The 19,618-nt window shown below is 46.2% G+C and overlaps 1 protein-coding gene across 1 annotated transcript in view; it reads right to left on the bottom strand.

Moving 5' to 3' along the window:
* Nucleotides 1–3,047: 3,047 nt before the first annotated feature.
* Nucleotides 3,048–19,618, bottom strand: part of LOC144722956 (voltage-gated potassium channel KCNC1-like) — a 57,496-nt gene continuing 40,925 nt past the window's right edge. The window contains exons 3-4 of the mRNA XM_078601406.1: nucleotides 4,642–4,788; nucleotides 3,048–3,112 (exon numbers count right to left, since the gene is read on the bottom strand). Of these exons, the coding sequence (XP_078457532.1) occupies nucleotides 3,048–3,112; nucleotides 4,642–4,788 (212 nt within the window). The remainder of the gene's footprint in view (nucleotides 3,113–4,641; nucleotides 4,789–19,618) is intronic.

Here is a 19,618-nt window from a genome sequence, read left to right as displayed (position 1 = left end):
TATCACGACGTTTCGATCGCAACACAAGCGGTCGTTCTCAGGCTCTCGCTGTAGCAGCTCTCTCGCTGTGTTTCTTCCTAGTTCAGCAGTTCCACTGCTGGATTATTTTTTTCCGCCTGAGGACGACCGCTTGTGTTGCGATCGAAACGTCGTGATAGTTTGTTTTTGATTTTATTTTATTTTTCTACCGATGTGACTTTACCGAAAGAACCAAAGAGTGTGGTGAAGTATTGTCAAATAACGCCCCCCCCCTAGCCGCTGCCACGTGACTGGCATGGTACTGGCCACACATCATCCTGCAGCGGGTCAGTAAAAGGACTGAACGGGAACTTTGAAAATATTCGAGATGTTTTGATTTATTTTACGTGTCGTTAGGTCCCACCGAATCAGATTACATAGCGAAACGTATTTTTTAATCGTTTTAATGGCATGGGAATCACGCTTGCCTGGTGGGAGGAAAACCCTGGAAGGATATACCGCGTGACTTATGTCAATAGCCCATTGGACCACTTTGACAATCCTGCCGAAATTATCGTGAATCAATATGGGTACTCTGCATTTGCTGCGTGTTGTTTGTCCGTAGAAATGTGGTCAACCGATAGAAAGTGAATCGTGGGGTTAGCCTGTAGCGGGCAGTACGTCCAGTACATTTTAATAATAAATTTAGCAGAACGCGTCCGAAAAATGCAATCACTGAGGAGATGGAGCCATGAAATCGGTTCGTGCTCAGGTGCTAGGTGTATGTTTACATTGCAGAACCGTAAGAGATGGCGACGACTTGGGGAGGCCTTCATCCGGCAGTGGATTGATCATGGCTCATGATGACGACGAATGACCATAGATTGTCGGTGTAATAACCCTTCGTATTGATGGGATTTCTCCAGGCACTCCAGCTTGCGCCCACGAGCAAACATACTTGCTAATTAATTGGTCAAACGTTCCAAGCGCAGGATTTGCATGAGGAAAACAAAGCCCTGGCCCTGTCTCCTGAATAGATATATGAATACCTTTAGAATATTATTATTAGAACACATTTGTGTGCATCTGGGTGTAAGGCCGCATACCAAAAGGTTGTGAGTTCAAATTCTGGTTGAGATTGATGTACGTCTTCATTCCTCCGAGGTCAATCAAATGCGTGCCACCTTGTGGAGGAGTTAACAGTGGCTGTCCAATGGCTCTGTCTGTCATTTCGCTAAAGGAATGTAGAATTTTGATTTGAAGCTTTCGTGACTGTCACGGTAAAGTCACGTAGACTGTTTTAAGCCAGTCTGCCTCAGCAGCAGACCATGCTTTCCCACCTGATGATGGACGCTTGTGTTGTGCCCGAAAGTCGTGGTTTATATAATTTGAGACCTACGTGACTTTACCGAAAGAACCAAAGAGTATGAATGTAGAATTATCCACCACTGGCTCGAGGCGATTACCAGGTGAAGATCACCACCCCTTGCTCAATCAAGCAGTAAAAACACCATGCTTTTTATGAAATGTGTAATGGAATTGTATTTAAATAAACGGTGCTGTGCTGTGAGTAGACTCTCAGTGTGAAGGGGGGGTGGACTGCTGATGAGATCCAGATGTTCGAAACCGGTTCCAGAATTTGTTTGCCTAAACAAAAGCTCCGCCGGATAACATTGATCGGGAAGGCCAATAGGCTGATGGACTCACACGTTGAGTACGTGGGTCGACGCAGAACAGAGTTCTGCTTATGCATCATTCTAGAGGAGCCCATTTAATTGAGCAGGTCGCTCTCATTCATTGATTTCCCGATGCTATTCCAGAAACCAGCATCTCAGCAGTGCTGGCTCAGTCGTATCCTGCCTCTGGCTTTCGCCCTCTGAGCCCACATCAGCACCTTGCCTGGCTCACTGCTCTCAAGCCTGAACATCTCTCACAATAAACGTTATCGCTGGCGTCTCGCACACAATTCAAGGATGTGGCTACATCACTCATTATTTTATAAGAGAAAGCATTTTTATTGCAGCTCTGTTATAACAGTTTGATGACATCATCATTTTACCCTATGATAAAGAAAGCATGCAGCTCATGTTATGCATCTCTGGGTACCAAAGCATGCCCATATGTCAAAAATACATATGACATTTGGAACTCAAATTCTCAGAGACCACCCATCTCTTTAGGCTCCATACAAAAATCAAGTAATGTATCTCTCTAGTCAACATATTCACATACCCGATGATCAAGATGGAAAAATAGTACAGGCATAATTGCAGTTGATATACAATACTCTTTATATAACGATGCAAACATCGAAATGCATTGCATTAAACTGGCTACATCGTTACAATACATTGTTCTCGTGCGTTAAGCTAACCGCTTTTAAACACATACAGGTAGGAAAATAGTGGACACAATTTTAAGGGAAAAGTGTCCCATGTAAAATAAATGTTCATACCCTCATCTCAGGCTGCGGGAACAGACATACGCTCTTGCCAGCATAGTACTGTATATTTACAAAAGTCCTCAAACATTCGTACCACTATATAATTCATTTCTGGAGTGTATAGAAAAAAGAAAATCTGCATTCTTGGCATTGTACATTACCATAAACACCGCGGTCATCTGGCACACTGGCCGTTACATGTTTTGCATCGACAAAGCGTTTGGAAAAAAAATAAGAAATGTTGAAATGAAACTCTCGGTTGATTTGTCGTTATATTTTTTTTTACGTTTTTTTTTGTTTCTTTTGTTTTTATATTTGTACAGGTACATCCACTTTGCAGATTTACCGACTCAAATATCATGCACAAACCCCATGCCTAACCATTCACACGCTAAGATTAAAGTGGACAATCGTACAGCGCAAGTTTGAAGTCCAATACTCGACTCTCTTCCGTTGAGGTGTAACAGCACAATTCTTCCTGCATCTGTCGGTGAATTACTGTATATATTTATATAATCATATATGTTTGTATCTATTTATATATATTTATATTTTTGCAGATACTGGTTACATCCAAGTCCGAAAGCCACCATGAGATCGCTGACCCCCCCACCCACCCCCACCTCTGCCTGGTTGCGAAGTTCCATTAAGCCACTGTCACTGCGTCAACTTGGGCATAGTTGGCAATGATTAGGTTTTCCTTGAAGCTGTCTGTGGGCACAATACGAGCATGCACACACGGGCACACACGCGCACACACACGCACGCGCACACACACGCACGCGCACACACACGCACACGCACGCACACGCACGCGCGTACATGTAAGTGACACCGTCGCAATATGCAGGCAATCACCGGGGCTTGCTCAAATATATATATATATATTTATGTATTCCAGAGAGAGAAAAAGAGAGAGAGAGCAAAAAGAAAAATTACATTCTGTCTGCGTACGTGAAAGAAAAAAAACACGCCAGTCGTGTTTAAGTCAGAAATGTATAGTTGTTATCAAAGGCGAAACAGGCGGCCAGGACGGCACTGATATTTTAATCGTTCAAAAAGGTTGCGAAAATTAAGAATTACTATCATGCGAAAATCATCCTAAATTTCGATTTAAAGCTTTCGTGACTGCAGGGATTCATCCTCTTGGTTCTTTCGGTAAAGTCACGTAGAAGGGAAATAATAAAATAATAAAAATAAAACATAATACAATAATTATCACGACGTTTCGGCCACAACGCAAGCAGCCGTCCTTCTACGTGACATTACCGAAAGAACCAAGAAGAGGAAAATCATACTGTTAAACATACGAATTGTTGTCGTCTGTGGTGGCAACACGCCTGTGATTCAGCAGCGCCTTAGAGGTCGGCTTTGCGGTTCACACTGAGCTCATCACGTGGTGCGAGATAGGCAGCCTTCTGTGGTCTCTGTAGGACACGGTATGGCGTGGAGGATTCTGGCCCTATCGGTGCGAATTTTGTGGTATGGCTTTTCCTGCGGGGCGAGTAGGGCTTTCCTTCCGCATGCCAAAAATAGGAAATGAAACGGTCCCAAGCAAAGAAACCTCCTGAAAATGAGTCTTGAAGCTTAGTCGAGACGTTCCTGGTGACGACACAACATCGCATACGCATGCACAATGTACAGCAACGGTGACTTGGGATGCTTCAGGCTGGGCTGCAATTTAAATGGAGCGTTACGAGTGAGGGATGGCAAAACATGTTTGAGAATGGGATGCAAAAAAAAATCCTCGTTTCATGGTTTTTGTTTTCTTGTTCATGTCACTTTTGTAAAACAAAAACAATAGCTCACCACCGTTAGTATAATTGCACATGAAGAGTTAATGACAAAAGCACATGGGTCTTACAGTGACGCGGATTTCACAAAACCTGGTGCAGTCTAGCCTGAGTGTTCGCAGTTGTATAAAAAAAAATCTCTAAACACATTCGTCAATAAAACTGTGGCTTAAATAATGTAAACAATATGCGACGTTTCGGGCAATGGACCTTCTTCACAGCGCACGGAGAAGGCAGAGAGGTCGACTTGCTCTCTCTCACTTGTGCTTTGTGCACCACTGCCAATTCGGTATCACCAAAATAATATATTTTATGTTGTTGGCAGTCACACACGTATATATATTTAATGAAATGTGCACATCGCCGAATTCTGATAAATCGTTTACTGTGGCAGAGTTTAATCTCTGACGTTTAATATTGAGAATGTTCTCTCTGTGCATCTATCACCGTATCTCATTGCTTTGCACAGCGAATCGATGCCGCCGCATTTGCGGTGACATCTCAGTGGCGTTTGCTTGGCACGCGGGGCTAATGCCTCGCTGGGGTACTGCACCAGCAAGCACGATCCCGGGTTCATGTCCCGCGGTAGGGCATCTGCAAGCGCGAAGGGGAAAAAAACATGCGTGCCGGCGCTCAATTTAACCGCAGTCAGAGAGAGCGAGCAAGGAGTGAGAGCGAGACACGGAACGGCGCGGCTGACACGGATTTTACGTTCATGCAGAAAGAGAGAAGCTGCGTTTCGCCACAGACTCAGAAATTTGAAATGTAAAAGGGGGGGGGGGGGGGGGGGTGACTCCTTGGTTTTGCACGAGCAGATGGGACATGCTAACTCGAGTTACTTTCGCCGTCTTGTGGCAGATCGGCGTGCGTTCGCATTCCATGCCGATTGAACAGAACACGGAGCGAAAATTCTGAACATCACGAGGCTGCACTTTGGCCTGCGTGAAAACCAAATGTAAAAGAAGGGGTTTAAAAAAAAATATCACAAGTATGAGTCACTGACAACAGCAACAACGAAAATCCTTGAAGGCTGGCAAAATGTAAACACAAGGGTGCCAAGGGAACAAAAAAACTGAAACGAAAATTCTAGAAATATGCGAGGGGTTGGGTGGGGGGTTGGGTCCAGTCTGCGTTTGTCAATCGAATCAGGGCTCTGAGTAAACAAAACAAAAAAACATTATTTAGAAATTCTATTTTGTGGATTAATGATTTATTGTTAAATAAATAATTTTCAGCGCTGCAGCGTGGCAGACCTCTCGTGCCCACGCCGTGTCGGAAATGGTGGGTTGTTTGACCATACTTGACCACACCACGCTGGTCATTGCGAGTGTCCTCAGGATCAGAGCACAGTGCGCCTACCACTATGCCATCGCTTCATCAAAAGAAAAGTATATATATTTAACAACATAACTACCTTGTTAAAATAAAGCAGACGTATTCCACTCAAAATCTAAACAAATATTTACAGCTCAACAGTTTTTCTTGCAAATATGCATTTGGGGTTGCAGATCCAGTGGATGAGATACAAGGATACACGAATTATATTATCATGCATATCAGAAATTAATTAGTTAGCAATCTTTTCTACATCCATCGCAGGACGAAGGCCTCTTCATGGCATGTAAGTGATAGCTGTCGTTTGTCCAAACGTTATCACGGTGGCCAGCGTGTGGGTTGGCAACGGTAGAGACCATTTGGCAGATGGGGTTCAGCACCACCCCAGATATCACTCGCCACTCACATTAGCCATGGCCCAGCATCAAACTCGGGTGGGTAGTGGGTTCATAGTACAAGGCCCTCATCACTTTGCCACTGCTCCATCCCTGTTCATTCACATAGAGAGGAGATAAAAGCGCAGTCCTGCAATATTCTTGCTCGCATCACTGCTGGCGGAAAGGGCCTCCACTCGAGGTAGCTCTGGGGGGGGGGGGGGGCATTTGGCCTACTCTTCCGCAGCGGCCAGACTTCTCGGGAGAGGTGGGGAGCACCCGCACTTTAGCCCCACTGCACGCGCGACGTGCCAGTCGACAGTCGCGGGGAGGAGGGAGATTTAAGAAGCTGACCCAGTGTTTGGATGGCAAGCCAAGTGTGCTGGCCGTTACGGCAAGAGGCGAGTACTGTTCGTACTACTGCTATTATTACTATTATTCCTCTACGTGGAGTAATTTCTCCAACGGTCTAATTGGAAACCCGATGCCATTTAGCAAAACCCTTGCGTGATTTAGTGCCAGATCGTTTTTGCTATGCACATTCAGGATTAATTCGCCTTGCACACCGCGGGTAACGAATGGAGTGAACTCGCGACGCATTTCAATCACGTCAAATGTGGATTGGTGCCCATTGGGGGTGGTGGTGGTGGTGGTGCAGTGGGTTAGCACACCGCGCTATGAACTCCACGACCCGAGTGTGTATCTGATCCGGTCCTCAGCTGCCACTTCGCCAACACAAACTACTGAGCACTGTGGTGAAGTATGGTTAAAATATATCCCTACAAATGACAACCTGCTGTTTTTTGCAGTTTTTTCCTGGATTTTTCTGTTGCGTGTTGTCACTTTAAGATGTTTCTTGTTCATGTTTTTGTTTGTTGCGGTTGCATCCGTGTCAAGAGCCGCATGGCTCACAGGGTTATACCTAATAAATGAAACTGAAACTGAAACCTCGGTAGGGTTTCATCCTGTGGTGAACTGATACAGGAATGTAGAGGATTAGTTGTTAATGTTATGCTCATTGGGTATGGAAGCGCCCTCTGGCCACACAGATGGCAGCAGTATGCGCGATGCTGATCTAAACATTGTATTAATTTTTTAAAGGCCACTAACTTACGAATGCCGTATGAAAATGTTGGGTGTACCCAGGGCAGGATTAAGATTGTGTAGGCCCCTGGGCCACAGGTACTGTGAGGCCCCCAGCAATATTTTCAAAATGAAAACAAATTTCAAGAAAAATGACATTTATTTTTACGAGGCTAACAACAAATAATATTCAGCATTCACAAATGAATTAACTTTTGACACTTAATCTCTGGAGGTCCTCCAGCTGGCGGATGCCCCTGGGCTGCAGCCCCTGAAGCCCCCGTGCCTTGATCCGGCCCTGTGTCTACCACATCTAATAGCCCGAGTCAGGGTTGATTAACAAAAACACACGAGTACCATTTCAGACTCTGCCTTCTCGACAGACCTGTTCTCCACCCGAAGAAGGCTGCTTGCGTTGTGGCCGAAACGTCGTGAGAATTATTTTATTATGTTTTATTTTTATTATTTTGTTATTTTCCTTCTACGTGACTTTACCGAAAGAACCAAGAAGACACGAGTACCACTTTGCGGGAAGTCATGCGGACTGACTGGTGACTGGCACGGGAGTGTGGCAGGTCCACCGCCGGCTCAAGGCTCGCAAATGGAGTCGATCCCCAACAGCTGTTGCTGCTTTGAGCAAGGCGGACATTGTGACTTGACTTTTGATTCTACTCATATCCAGCTGGTCTATGCCGTGTAAAGATCCCAGTGTGTGTCAGGAGGGATTGATGAGGACATGGGGGGGGGGGGGGGTAGAGGACCCCGTGTGTTTGTTTAACAATGTGCACAAATAGAGGGGATTGTGAGGAAGAGGTCCAGGAGAAGTATTGCATGAGCAGGCTAGTTTTTTTTTATGATTATGGACCACATAGACCTTTTGGGAAGAATTCCGTGATCAACTTGATTGCTAAACGACATGGGGTTGAGGCAGGCGACAAATGCCTGTGTTACAAAACGAGTCTAAACGTTCGCGAATCGATTTCAACGGAAGCTTTTGAAAGTCATGTGCATGCAGGAGAGAGACCCTTGGAATCCGGTGGTAGAATAGGTTCAGCAACTTTGAAGTCCGGAGTAGAGCGTGTCAAGGAATGATTTCGGTCGTAATCAGGAAGGGGAGCTTGCGGTTTGTGGGACACGTGCAGGATGAAGGGAGACCGCTTCTTGGGACGCGGCGTTCGAGTAGCCACTCAACGCTCGCTGTGACCAAAGAAACACCTCAATGTTGAGATGAGATGATAAGAGCACGCCTAGGAGAGGGGGAGGGTGGGTGGGTGTCAGCTCTGCACCAACGGTGGGATCTAGCAGAAGGACGCAGGCGATGGCGAGGTGTGGTCGTATCAAGGCCATGCCCCCCCGCCCGCCCACGTTGACTTCATCACTCGATCGATGCTGAATCGCACCAGCTCGTTTGATTGGCTGCTTCACGCGGAATGGGAATGTGCCATTCACAGGCGGAGTTTGACTTATATATTTGGTAGGGGGGGGGGATTTGCTGTGTCCCTGACATTTGGAATAGCGGGTGCATATAATTACATATTGATAATCTTAATTGTAAACTACTGAAAATAAACTAATAAAGGTGCCTCGTTTGGGGTGGTGGGGCATTATACCCCCCCCGCCCCTCCCCCCCAAACTCCGCTCATGGTGCCATTCGAGGGCAACAAAAACCCCAGCACGTTCAACAATCACACTGTGACCTGAAAAGGAAAATACATATGCAATAGGTGACGTTTCGGGCAATGGTCCTTCTTCATGGCACACATCATTTACATGTGCTCTGAAGAAGGCCCATTAGCTGAAACGTCACCTGTCATGTATTTTACTTTGAAGGCCACAATCCTGTGTCCGATTGCGTTGAGTGGTATATTGTTTGCTAATTGTGCATCACTGCCAATGCAGAAGCATGGGAAAATAAATGACTTAACATTCCAGAGGGTCATGAAGACAATAACTTCTGATTCTTATGCTTGACTCTTTGGATACAGACACAACCCAGACTATTGGCAAAACACAAACATACAGACAGACAGACAGATATTTACAGAGTGTGAAAAATAATAAGAGACCCTTTCTGACAATAAAACAGGTGTTACGATGTCCAAACACCACAAATAGAAACGTATTGCGAGGAATCAAGTCTGCATCAACCACACGTACTTGTGGCGAAAATGCAAACAAACATGCTCTGATAATATAATATGTGTTGTCTTTGAAACTGATTGGCCTACACCAGATACAGCCTTCTATCAGAAGGTTAAAGCAAATTGTTATTTTTCATACTTTGATAATTGCTAAAAAGGTACGAAGATGTCGTTTTTTACATAATTAAAAGCACACATATTTGCAACAATTGTGAGGGTTTCACCTCAATCATTAACGCGTGTGTCACCTTGTTTAAAGGGCTCACGGTCTTGTTCTTACACAACACCGGAACAAGATTGCGGGAGGCTTGTCTGATCGTGAACAATAATCAGCTTGATTGATTGGTGGTGGGATTGAATTGCAGAGTTCGGAAAAAAAACCGAAGGGAACATTTCCTACATTACAAAATGTCACGTTTCAGATTGTACGTGTGCCACATTGGAAATGGCGTTTGTAAAAAAAAAACTTACAAAAACCTAGTTTTCACATCTCCATCCAATAATATACCCAAGTCTGTCACTGCTGATGATACCCATACAGGTTGAAACCCATTCTGAATTTGCTCGTGTAAGCAAATAATGCTGCTGCTGATGCTGAAGAATAATTGTCTGGAAAACGAATCGCCCGATGGACTACAAAACTAAAATTCCATTTATATGTGGAGACAGAGAATGCAGCTCTATTTATAAATGGCCTTCATTCCCAATAAACAACACTTCCGTCTGCGCTAAACTCGCAACTCTATCAATGCTGATAACGCATGTGCACTGCGATACTGAGCATTACGTTATGGCTTAGGGGTGGCATCAACTTGAGGCCGGGACATCGCGAGCGGCCTGTCATTCAGGAGAATTCGTCAGCGGGCCCATGATACGAACGCCAGTTGGTGGTCCTGAATGGGCAAAAACCTGGCTAACTCAGCCGAGTCTTACATTGGTGGTCAATTCACATCTAACCGATTATAGAGTTCCTTCCCATCGAGCGAAGGGTGACTATGGGAAAATGAACAAGACTTCAATGCAGAGGTCGCAAACGGGTTTTGATTCCTCACCCGTACCCGTACCCGGCCGCACCAGGGTCGCAAATGGGTACCCGTACCCATACCCGGCCGGGCACGGGTACCCGTTCCCTACCCGTACCCGTACCCTACCCGAAATTAGTGACAAATGGTTACTCACCAGTGACTCACGAACTACCCGTACCCGGCCGCACCAGGGTCGCAAACGCCTACCCGTACCCGTACCTGGCCGGGTACGGGTAGCCGGGTATCGGGTAGGGTACGGGTATCGGGTACCCGGTTGCGACCTCTGCTTCAATGACGGCTCCAAGGTCGCACACGCACGCTCTCTCTGCCAGTGTGGAGTCAGTGTCCGGAGGTTCGCACCCACACCGCAGTTGGCCCCGAGCGCCTACGAGGAGCGCTTCTGTTTTGGCAACAATGTTGGCCAGAAGGAGGTTCGAGCCAAGTCCGAGGTGAGACTGCCCCCAAGGCAGGGGGTGAGTGTTGCCGGCGTGGTGGGTGGGTTTGGGTTTGTGGAAGGCGGAGAGCTGGGTGCCATCAGCTGAGAAGGGATGGGTGAAATTGGAGGCTGGGGGATAACTTCACCAGGTGGTAGATTGTGGATGTACAGGGTGCTTAAACAAAAATGTTAACACTTTGTATTGGACTATCGTTTTTAATGGAAAAGGAACGGATAATGCACTGTAACATGATAACAAATGTGATGTTAATAGCTTCAAAAAGTCAGTCTCCACTTGTTCGTCACCATTGTCAACGCACGCCTGGAATCTCCAGAGCCCGGAGGCACATTTCTTGTGGCATTGTTGCCAATTGTTGCAAAGTGTTATTATTTGTTTGAAGCACCCTGTACACACATATATGAGCCACTGAGTCAATCAGACATCTCATGACTTAAATTTCGATTTAAAGCTTTCCTGACTGCAGGGATTCATCTTCTTGGTTCTTTCGCTAAAGTCACGTAGAATGGAAATAATAAAATAATAATAATAAAACATAATAATTACCGAAAGAACATAAATATTATGTTTATTTTTTTAATTCTAATTTTTGTACTTTTATTATTTTATCATTTTATTATTTCCATTCTACGTGACTTTACCGCAAGAACCAAGAAGATGAATCTCATGACTTGTTTATCAACGCTGGACACATCCACAACAAGTGCACCTACACGTGCATGCCAGAGACAAAGACCCCCTATTTAGTCTTGCAGGCTGTAAGGGGGGGCCAATGCTGTTATTGCGAGTGCTACTAATGCCGGCGTGGTGCATTTATGGACGGTGGTGGCCAGTACCATGCCTCGCCACCTCTGCCTCGCCATTGCTCACACCATGTGCTCATTTGAGGGCCTGAGTCGACATAGCGGAGGCCCAGGGCAGGTTCATATCCCACCAGGACCATTTGGTATCCGCGCCGTTCTTAAAGCGCGATGATATTTTGAAGGCGCTAAGTTGGTGTGCCAGGAGAACGTGGCCACTACTTGAGAGTGTTCACACAAAACAGAGAGGAGAGTCGACACAAATGACGAAATGTCGGGTGGACACCTACTGCGGGCTAACTGCCCACGGATCGTGATGCTGATGATGATGATGATTCAGGTTGTTGGGCGCACCGTGATGCCAGCACTGCATGGCCATATCGTTAGTTGAATGTCACCGGGATCTTTAACATGCACAAATACTGTGCAGTATTTGTAGTTAATACACCGCGCAGTATTAACCAGGGCGGCCCCCCCGGTGGCTCGATCCACAGCCTGCCCCAACCACCTCGTCCGGCAGAGCGCGCGCTGCCACTGGCCCAAGACACCGCCCCCGACTTTCACATCCCCGAGAATTGAGCCCAGGTCACTGGGTTCGTACTGCAGTCCGCTAGCCACGAGATCACCGCTCACGCACACACACAGACACACACATAGACGCACACACACAGACGCACACACAGACACACACACAGACGCACACACACTGACACACACACAGACGTACATACAGATCCCTTGAATCCAAACTGTTGGGGCAAGTGCTGTTCGCGAGCATCTGTGAAAGCCGGTACGGCACACGAGCGGGTGGAGAGCCAGCACCGCGCCAGGCCGCCTTTTTCTCCTTAGTGGCCTTTGTCTCCCCAGTTTACACACCGCACAGGTACTCATTTGAGGCTGAGTCGACCTAGGGGAGGCCCAGGACCGGTTCAGATAATCGTCACTGGTGTTGACCGTGAGCGCGCTAACCGCTACACTACCGCTCCCCACACACACACAACCACCACCACAGTGCTGGATTATCCTCGTAGCAAAAGTAGCTACACATGCTACGGGCCCCGCACTTTCAAGGGCCCCGCGCTAAATGCTTTCAAGCTATCAATTCCTGTTCAGTGATTCTGCAGTTGCTCGATTACTATAGTACTATACTGCCTTCAACTTTTATGAACGACTGGGTGTTTGAGGTTTCGTACTATCCGGCTGTATTGCAAATGAAAAAATTAAATTACTTTACTGTGCAAGTAAAAAAGTTTGTGTTTTAATATTTAAGTGTTTATTTATTTATTTAGGGGCCCCTTTATAACATATGTTACAGGCCCCGCACTAGCTTAATCCGGCACTGAACGCATATCCATGCACGCGTGCCCACACGGCTTAAGGAAAAATTGTGCGTTGTGAAAATTAATAATCTGTGCAGGCTGGTGCGTGTGCGTGTGTGTAGCACCTCCCCGCCCTGTGCATAATTGCCCGGAGCTGTACGCACAGCAGCAAAGGGCATCAGCCGCGTGCGTGCGTGGCATGCCAAAGCAGAGGCAGCACGCCACTTGCGTCGCCCGCCGCTCAAAGTTTTCAAGGTTACAGCGTTAAGTTTGGCTTATCAAGAGAGGCAAAGTTGTCCAGCGAATGTCCATTCGAATGTATTTTATTTCTGGTCGAATTTAATAGAATTGTAGTGACGAATATTGGGTCACTACGGTGTTAGCGCCAGCTACTGACAGAAGAGTGGAATTGTGCGTGTTAGAGCCTCTCTCCGGCATGGAAGGGGGCCCTCGGGGGCATGGTACTGGTGACTGTCACAGAGAGGGCAGTTGAGGACGTGACAGTCTGGGTGAACCCGAGAGGGCACATCACAGAGGTCGCAACCGGGTACCCGATACCCGGCTACCCGTACCCGGCCGAGTATCGGGTTGGGTACGCGGGTACGGGTAGCCGTTTGCGACCCTGGTGCGGCCGGGTACGGGTACGGGTAGGCCGTGAGTCACTGGTGAGTAACTGTTTGTCACTCATTTCGGGTAGGGTACGGGTACGGGTAGGGAACGGGTACCCATTTGCGACCCTGATGCGGCCGGGTACGGGTAAGGAATCAAAACCCGTTTGCGACCTCTGGCACGTCACCAGGACAGGATAATGAGGGGGGCCAAGAGGGGGCGAGAGGGACACTCGGTGTATGACCCAGAACCTTCTGGTAGGATCCAGAAGGGGGCGTGGCAGAGCGCGGAGCCAGGCCACGCTCAGGGGCATAATAGGTAGGTCCCGAGAAACGATCCGGGCTGTCTTCTGGAATGAACCCCGCCGTGCTACGTCTCTTCGATCTTCGGGCTTTGGTCGTCATGTTCGGCATCGTGGGCCAGGCAGTGTGTTACTGACCTGACCCGGTTATGTAGTTACCCCGCTGTGGTCTAGTTAACCGTGGTAGTTACCACCTATGTCGTTATCCCGTGTACGTTCATGTAGTTACCCCGTTGTGGTCTTAGGATAAACGTGTTGCCTCCAAAGTCAAGTGCGGCATCCGGTGAACCCACTACATAATCAACGCGGTGTTTAATTTACTCTTCTATCCGTCGTTACTGTCTGTCGTACCTACATGCAATGACAAAGACCCCTCCCCCCCCCCCCCCTGTATAGCCTTGTAGAATTCTGGGGCAAGTGCACAGCAGGTGCTGTTGGTGTGACTGTCATCATTACTTGGGTGCCTTTGCCTCGCCATTGCTGATGCTTAAATAGTACACTAAGGGGCTCTTTTAAAGGGGGAGTCGATCTCGCAAAGGAGGCCCAGCAAAGGGGATAACAACCAAATCAAGCGTGGTGGTGTTTCATTCAGACGCTGTCTCCCCGACAGACCTGGTCTTCACCTGAGGACGGCTGCTTGCGTTGTGGCCGAAACGTCGTGAGAATTATTTGATTATGTTTTATTTGTATTATTTTATTATTTCCATTCTACGTGACTTTACCGAAAGAACCAAGAAGATGAATCCCTGCAGTCACGAAAGCTTTAAATCGAAATTTAACCAAATCAATTGCCATTTATTTGCCCATGATGTGACAACTTGACTTGATTGGTACTGCCGGGTGGTGGAGGTTTAGAGTAAAAAAAAAACGTGACATTATACCTAAACAATGATCTAACCCAAAAGAAAGCAATTATGAATCAGGGTTCTACCTGTCAATGTGTAACAAAACAGAGTATGTAAGAATGTTATTGCGCTAACAGTGACCTCGAAACACGCTGCTGTGCATCCGTAAAGGTCACATATTTTTTTTTTTACCGGCATGAGAAGGAAATGAAAAAAAAAATCTCTGTTCATTCAAAGCAGTCTCGAATCTCGATCTTACGACAGTCTTCAAGCACGATCGGCTCAGACTACATGCATTGCAGTGGGCTCTGATATGTTATTTGAGATTGCATGTATCATGACACCATATACAGTACGTGTGTCTTCCAGCACGCATGCAAGCAAGGTGGTATTGATTGGCGTTGTGATGTTAGCACTCGTGGAAACAGTCTTAGCATATTATATTAATTACTTCGACAAACATGCCAATGATAAGTTGTATGTGTATTTGGCATGGCCATCTTCTGATGAACAAAAGAGAGTCCATGTGTGCCTATGAACAATGAATGTGAAGGTGTCACCGATGGAATTCAGAGCTATTGGTCCTATTGTTAATTTACTACGCTTGCGATATAATGTGCTCACAACCTCGTCAAGCACAATAATATTACTGGATGAACAAATCATTGTCTTGTTCTGTGTGTGCGCGCGTATGTGTGCCGGGAAGCGTGCAGATTAGCTTTTGAATTAATTTAATGCGTTGAATTCATAAGCACAGAAATTATATTTAAATATGATCGTTGAACACATGACTGGTACACAGCGATATATATATGTACCCGTTCGCAAAATTCTAATAATTTACAAGCCTTCTTGGTTCGTTCGGTGAAGTCACGTAGAAGGGAAGAAATCAAATAATAAAAATAAAACATAATAAAATAATTCTCACGACGTTTCGGCCACAACGCAAGCAGCCGTCCTCAGGTGAAGACCAGGTCTGTCGGGGAGACAGCGTCTGAATGAAACACCACCACGCTTTTTTCATTCAGACGCTGTCTCCCCGACAGACCTGGTCTTCACCTGAGGACGGCTGCTTGCGTTGTGGCCGAAACGTCGTGAGAATGATTTTATTATGTTTTATTTTTATTATTTTATTACTTCCCTTCTACGTGACTTTATCGAAAGAACCAAGAAGATGAATCCCTGCAGTCACGAAAGCTTTAAATCGAAATTTACAAGCCCTTGCCAAGCCACTGTTGGATGAACGCCTCCCCGCACCGTGCCGGTCATGAAGCCGCTCGGTCATCCTACGCCACGCCAGCCACGGCGAGGCCTGGCGAGGAACCAACGGAGGACCAGGATCGGTTCAGACATCACTCGCCACTGATCTTAGCCACGTGTGGGATACAACCTCAGTGCGCGAACCACCGCACTACCGCTGTCCGCGTGTCCAAACTGTCTCCCATGTTTCTAAGTGTGGCCTTCAGAAGCGTTTTTGCTTCTCTCAACTAAATGGTGCCGCAATGCTGGTGGGTCAGGGTGATACAAATGAACTGAAACGCAGCGCCACTGCTGTGGATCCTCTTCCCTTTAGTCCTCTGCCCTGCGGAAGAGCTGCAGGTCAAACTCCCTCCATCCTCTGCAATCGAGCGCTCTCATCTTCACTTCACTGCCCCTCCAATTAACGCGCTTGGCTACGTACGGTGCGATAGAAGTTCAACACACACACGAGTACTCTACGCCTCCCCCCCTTCCTTCCTTCAAGTCGTCAGTCAAGACGCCTCTTTCTTTCCTTGCCTCTTGGCCTCTTGACTTACACCATCCTTTCCGAAACTTCCTTCATCAAAGATTTTCTGAAACGTTTTAAATTAGACTCCTCTCCTCCGGAACCTTCTCTCTGGAACGTGCTAATCTCTCCTTTCTCTTTCTCTCCATGCAACGGTTTCTTTATTTATTTATCCGACGTCACTACCCACATCTCGAGGCCTTCGAGTCTTCGCATGTCTTAGAGTGCACGTTTCTGCTGCATGCAACAGGACACTCAACTGCTTTCCCAGGGCATATCCACGAACGTGGATATCCACTGATTGCGGAGATGAAGAATCCCCTCCGTAATCTCACTGTTTAATCAACTATCGCCGTTACTGTTTTCCTACATTGCTCCGTTTGTTTTCACGATGACTCTCTTTTGGGTTAGGTCATAATGTTACTTTTGTAGCTACTGTATAACCTTCCACCAGCCAACAAAACCAATCAAATCAAGTTGTCACGTGGGGCGATAAAATGCCAATCGTTTTGGTTTATCAGCAAAACAGGAATATTGAAGAGCAAGCAAGTGATTTTTGACATGTTTCTTTTTAAAGGACTTTTTTTTCTTTCTGGAGATTACACCCAGCATCGTCGAGTGTCCACAGAAGCTCAGATTTCTGCTTGTTTTGTTTTGTGCAGGTTTCACACGCCGACTGCCTAATGTATCTACCCATGTGTACATTCCCCAGTCAATTTCTGACATTGCCGACCCCAGCAGCCTGGGCCTGGAGCCCCGGTGAAACAGCTCCATGGCTCACCGGGGTCGGTCCTTCCAGCTTAAATCAAAATGTCTAAAATCCACGTCATCCTCCCGAAGCAAAACCAAAAACTTGTAAACGCAATTTGCAGTAACATGGGGCTGTGCGTCACACCTCATTCGCATTGCTACCGTCACCCCTCTGTCCAAATTTGCGCTGAAAAGAACGCGTGAACGCACGTGTTCATTCTCCGTGCGAACCTAACGTCAAATTTGGACGTGTGTTGAGATACTTTACGTTTTCCTGGTAACTCCCTTTTTTGCAATGGCTACCGTCCAGTGGTCTTTTAATAACGAATTTTCCTGAATGTAATAAAAAAAAATCCGTTGAAATGCCTGAGCAATTGTGTGTTTATATTAAAATAATTATCATTCATTTTGCCATGTTGGTGACACGTCATTGCAATCAACGGTTGTACACAGAGATAATGTTGGCAGACAGCAAAATAAAATAATACTTTAGTAAGATAATTGAGCCACACTCAGACCACATTGTTGGCAATGTATAGAACTGTTCTGATTTCGCATATTCAGTTGAACGCACCTCCCATTAGCACGGTTGGCTACGTACGGTGCAAAATAAGTTCTACGTACATACATTACCAGCTATAAAATCATTGCACTTTGTGCCTAAGACTACAATATATATTGTTTCCTTGTGGTTTTTAAATCAGGTCAATGTAAGCATTACTTAATACCCATCATGTCAAAACCTCACCGTTGGAACAAACGTATAATATAAGAGTTACCATGTTAATGTGTACCACCCATAACAACAACGTGGGGGGACACCAGCCAATTCATTCACGGGTCATTATCAGTGTTGAAATGTCTCCACCATCGCCTCTGACTTTAGTAGGTACGGAAACCATCGAGAGGATGTGGATGAGTCACACAGCTGTGCCTCGTTGTTCACAGCCGTTTCCCAATCCACTGCCGAACGAAAGCCCTCCCCAACACCACGTTTGTCATGAGGGTTGTTCGACCATACTTCACCGATGTAGTCATCGGTGGGTTGATTAATAAGAGGCAGTCCAGGACCAGTTTCGGATGTCGCGCGCCACCGTTGCTGGCCTTGGGCATGAATCGAACCAGGGTTGCTGGCTTCAGAGCGCAGTGTGCTAACAAATGTGCCACCATTCACCCCATTTACAATAACTTGATTGAAAAAGCGACTTTGCTTTTGCCCGTATATTGAAGCTCTGGATAACGCCGAGATCAGCACGTGCGGCAAAACCCTCCAACCTGCTGGCTTGCGAGGTAATCAGGAGATGGCTGAATAGCAAGTGGGTTCATGACCCATCTGTGCGGACCTGGGAGAGTTTTTTCAAGAGTAGGGAACACACCCAAGAGGATGTCCAATGCAGTATTGAAAAAAAAATGTACGTAACATGAAAGTGGTTAAAATAAAGAGTGAAGTTAATAAGAAAACAAGTAAACCCGTAAAAACAAAGTTTTTCACTATAAATCCTTTATATGCGTGGCATCGGGGCGGCTAGAGTCCTCTCGTCCTCTGGCTTGAGATGGCTGCCACCTATGGGTCAGATGATTGTCTGGCAGCATTAAACAATTGGTAATTAATATTTTAACATTTTTCCCTAAACAGTGTAAAATTTTGGAAAAATCTTTTCACGAAAATGCATTGTCACGCACAACGAGTCTGTGTACAAAATGTCAGCTCGATTGGATCACGGGAAGTGGGTTAAAAAACGACCGAAAGATTTGCACGGTCCTAAGCAAGCAAGCGAACTTAATATAAAGGATTTAAAAATGAGAGAGAATGGCAGCGATGAGGTCAGCTGGTGTCCAGGAGCAAGACGGATCATTGCTTCGCAAGGCCATGAGATATGGAGATGGTTTGGGGAGGCCTTCATGCAGCAGTGGAGAGATCATGGCCGGTGATTATGGTGGCCACAAAAATGATATTCCCTCCGTTGCGTGGCTCATGCGGGACAGTCTATTCATAGGAGCCATGATTTCATAGTTTTGGGAAAAAATAACTATTTGTCCTGCAAGACGACCCAGGTCTGAACCTGTGAATCACACAATGCGCAATGGTGTTACCTGCGTTGGGACTTTGCCGCACGCTGACACGCAGCCCAGCGCTTGCCAATAGGCTGCTATTATTATTATTATTGTTGTCTTAACACCTAATTTGGTCAAAATTTTTTCATTAATTTCATCAGTGAATACTGCCTGCATTCGACATACGATTCAGATATAATGTTTCGTCATGAACAAGAAAAAAAGTTGAACAAAAACTGAAGGGTGCAGGAAGTGGCATGGAGAGATGCGTGGATTTGCATTGATAGACAGAACTGGTCACGCATGTGTAGGAGAACATACGCAAGTTAATGACATTCACACAAGGCAGGACACGTCGCTTAAAGGGATCGCGTACGATAGTCAAGAATATCAATGGAATGGCAGCCAAAGAATGGAACATGTCCAAGAGTACATCTAACAAGGAGATGGCACGATGAAATCCGCTTGTGTTGGGTGGATTATTACACCGCAGGATCGTGAGAGATTTTGGCGGATTTAGGCCTTCATCCAGCAGTGGATTGACGATGACTGATGTAACAGAGAAGC

This window comes from Lampetra planeri, chromosome 16 (genome assembly GCF_965212315.1).
Source record: "Lampetra planeri chromosome 16, kcLamPlan1.2.h2, whole genome shotgun sequence".
In the NCBI taxonomy this organism is placed as follows: Eukaryota; Metazoa; Chordata; class Hyperoartia; order Petromyzontiformes; family Petromyzontidae; genus Lampetra; species Lampetra planeri.
This window is presented reverse-complemented; position numbering and strand designations above follow the sequence as displayed.